General features: G+C 53.2%; 1 protein-coding gene across 1 annotated transcript; it reads right to left on the reverse strand.

The window, feature by feature from the left end:
• Positions 1-2,220: 2,220 nt before the first annotated feature.
• LOC149353090 (polyadenylate-binding protein-interacting protein 1-like) lies at positions 2,221-3,570 on the reverse strand. The gene has a single exon (XM_089577280.1). The coding sequence runs from the start codon at positions 3,568-3,570 to the stop codon at positions 2,377-2,379; it is 1,194 nt and encodes a 397-aa protein (XP_089433406.1). The 3' UTR covers positions 2,221-2,376.
• Between the last annotated feature and the right edge of the window lie 206 nt (positions 3,571-3,776).

Below are 3,776 nucleotides of genomic sequence, written 5' to 3' on the forward strand. Positions count from 1 at the left end.
CGATCCAGCTTGCCATTATTACTCGATCTACACGTATCGAGCGTTCTTGGAAACTTATAATTATTGCCCTGTGCGACCAATTTCCCTAATTTAAATTTGATTGACGTCGGACTACCACATTTTTATTGCGAAAGCAATATTACGACCGGTTTCAGCTCTTCGCGTCGGGGCGGCCGCGAGGCACGTTTGATCTTGAAGGGCGGCGCGAGGCGCTGCCCTCGCCGCGCTCTCGCCAGCTGCGGAGTGTGGAGAGGAGGCTGTAGAACGAGGGAGAGGGGGTATAAGGTGCTGGTTGGTTGGTTGGTTTATGGGGTTTAGCGTCCCTAATACCCCTGTCACACTAGCAAATTTAATGTCATTCGAACCTAATGGCATTCGATGCATCGAATGTCATTCGGTCTCTTTCCGTGCTACACGGAGAAAAGTAATGTCATTCGAAAATGATGGCATCGACGATCAGAGAAAAAACAATAGTCCGACCGAACGTCATCAGCGCGCATAAAAGATGTTTGAAATTGTTGTGCAGTGTTTCAAAAGCGGGTGAGAACATTTGTGTGCCGTATTTATTATTATTTGCGGCCATTCTGCACCGCTTTAGCCATCAAAAGCCAAGCCAAGTACAAAGTCAACCACAAATCCGATAATTGTAAACAAACAAAATGGCTGACATGGCGGCGCGCGGACACGCGCGGAGCTTGGAAATGACTTCCAAAAGGTGAACTGCTCAGTTACGTCTTTAAGTACCTTCGAGCTTAACAAACATGGCACGCCAGCCAGCAAGAATCACGCATCCCAAAATGACCGACGGTCGCGGGAAAGACGCTGCTTCGCGCTCGGCCGCTGCTGTAGGCTGCTGAGATCGAGAGTAATAGCTATCCACGACAGCCTGGTGTGAACAGATTCACACCAACATTAACTTTTTTTTAGCAGAACTAAATAAATGCACTTACTAGGTTTGGCAGTGTGCACATTATTTTTTCGCGTCGCTTGTTCCTGCTGCGTATCTGGTGTCCAGAGTTCGCATTCGGTTCGAGATCGAATGCGAATGAGTTCCCCTAACTCATTCGATGGCGAATGTCATTCGAACCTAATGACATTGCATGTTCCCGTGTAGCAGTCGATTAATGACATTAGGTGCTAATGTCAATCGATTGGAATGACATTAAATTTGCTAGTGTGACAGGGTTATAAGGCTATGAGAGACGCCGTAGTGGAGGGCTCCGGAAATTTCGACCACCTGGGGTTCTTTAACGTGCACTGACATCGCACAGTACACGGGCCTCGAATTTCTCCTGCAAAGAAATTCAGCCGCCGCGGCCGGGATCGAACCCGCGTCTTTCAGGCCAGCAGCCGAGCACCATAGCCACTGAGCCACCGCGGCGGCGGGTATAAGATGCGTTCGCTCGCTTGCCGGCTCCATCGTTATGCCGCCTGAAAAACAGAAAGGGAGGCTACGTCGGCTTGCCGAAGCCAGGAAATGACAACGGGCTTCGGACACAGATGAAGAACGCGAACAGCGCCTTGCTAAGCGGCGCGCTCAAGACGCTGCTAGACGGGCGCACCGCGCCTCTATCGAAACCGAATCGTCTACAACCGGTGATGATCCCGAATGGAACGCTATGGATGCTTACGCAACCTACCATGTTTAACCAAAGCTAAACGTTAGCAACTTTTCTCAAGCACGCCTCCGAAGGACTAACTCGGGAATCGACACCCCTCACTAGACACTCAGAGCGTGCCAAGTGCGGGGAAATAGGAGCGCTCACCGAGTGATTTCCAAAGGAGGAACACCTCAGCAAATCTATAATACAGGCTTGATCAGACGATCTGCACACAAAGCCTCCTCAGCCGAACTGCCGGACGTCAGAAATCATTTTGAAGAGAGGTGAGATGGCCTGCACCGCAGTCTGGGCAGCATCCGGGTTGTTCAACCTGGTGACGACCCTACCCGAAGGGACGAACCGCAGCCGTGGTCTCGTGGCAGAGCACCCGCCTCGGCTTCGGGAGGTGGTGGGTTCGACTCCCGCCGCCGGCCGGGTACCCACCGGTTTTCTCATAATGGGTACAAGCTATGCCCCGGCCTGGTGCTCGGCTTCGCAGGGTTGCATTGCTTGGGAAAGGAGCCTGCGCCTTCAAATCCCGGCGCTGAGGGCAAAGAGTGACGTGGACAAAGCGAAAGAGATGCAGAAAGCTTGTTTAGAAAAAAGGAAAAGCACAAAGTGGCACCACACTTTCCCCCCCAACCCCAATTCACACAAACATAGGGAGGAAAAAAATACAGTTAAGAAAACACTGGGTACTGTCCTGCACTTCCCCATCTTCGCACCTCTCGGCCAACCCACTCTGGTCCCCTCTCTTGCCGAGATGGAGAGAGCTTCACTGTCCCGATTCCTTGAGGAATTCTTCGTAGGCTGCCGCAATCTCATCGTCCATGTCGTCATTGCAGCAGTTGTTGGCGTAACCGCTTCCATCAGACATTTCGATGTTCCCCATCCGTTCTGTGAGGAGGACCTCTTGGATAAACCTCTCCTCTTCACTGGAGACCGGCACGCCGTCGGGACCACAAGTAATGGGAAGGCTGTCATCCGCCTGGCCAGCCGATGCGGTGCTCGAAGACGACGAAGAGCGGCCCCAGTTCCTCTCACGAAGTTCGAGGACATTCTTGACCATCAGCGCCGCGGTCGGGTCAATGTCCTTCTTGTGAGAGATCTCGCAGAGCTTCTCAAACACACTGTCGAGGGCACAACAGTCGGTTTCGGGTGAGCCCACCTTCTCATAGTCCTCCAGGCAGGCGCCAGTAAGTTTCAGCACCTGGATGGTGCATTTGATGTTCTCCTTGGTGAGCGACTGCAGAAGCGCGTGCATCATGTTGGGAATGGAGGCGGCCAGGTGCTTCACCTTGTAGGAGTGGGCCTTCCGCAGAAACACCATCTGAGAGAACAGTTCAGCAATGAACAGCAGCAACCCGCGCAGGTAGGCGTCGTCAAAATCACCGGACCCCAAGTCGTTTCGCTTGACGCACTCTTTGTGACACCGGTCTAGAAGCATGTTTGTAAAGTCCTCCTCCACGCCTCGAATGTGAAGGTTGCTCCCAAGATGGTTGCACAGGCGTGCCGCGCTATACCTGAAGTTAGCCTCTTTCAGTCCCTGTTGGAAGATAGTGTCGACCACCTGACAGAGACCGCCAGCGTCGGTAATGCCACTCAATATGCTTGTGACGTCTTCTATTTTGGAGTCGAACTCAGCAGGACACAGCGTGACGTCGTCAATGAAGCTCATGAGCTCCAGCATTGCATACTGGTTCGCGTCCTGTGACTGTGGTGAAGGTGGATAGGGTGGGCAGGGCTCTGCAACTTCCTGTGGCAGAGGGACTCTGAAATGCCTTGGTACGAACACCGGGGCCTCTGGTGAAAGCGTGCTTTTCAGCACGAATGATGGCATGCTTTTATCGTCAGAGCAGTCTGCCGACGCTGACCCGCCTTTCGGTGATTGTCGTAGCAGTGTGACCGCTGGCCCGGGAACGACGCCGCTTGCTGTCTTCGGGGTACCGGAGTTCCTCCTTGAATCCATGTTCACCCGCGATTCGGAGCTTGGCGGGGGGGCCTTGCGATGTCACCTCGGAAAAAGGCGCCCAGGGGAAGGCTGGCCTACCACAGGGAGTTCCCCTGACCAGGAGAAGACGTCGACAGCCGCCCCAAGACCAACGGCAAAAGCCCTGCAAAGGGAAGAACACGCAAACAATCACATTCTTCTTCTTCTTCTTCTTCTCCACAGTA

The sequence above is a fragment of the Amblyomma mixtum genome, chromosome 3 (genome assembly GCF_055824585.1).
Source record: "Amblyomma mixtum isolate Tamu chromosome 3, ASM5582458v1, whole genome shotgun sequence".
Taxonomy (NCBI): Eukaryota; Metazoa; Arthropoda; class Arachnida; order Ixodida; family Ixodidae; genus Amblyomma; species Amblyomma mixtum.

Bases quoted from the DNA above. Each gene is read 5' to 3' on its own strand.
- LOC149353090 (XM_089577280.1), bottom strand. From the start codon at position 3,570: ATGGATTCAAGGAGGAACTCCGGTACCCCGAAGACAGCAAGCGGCGTC.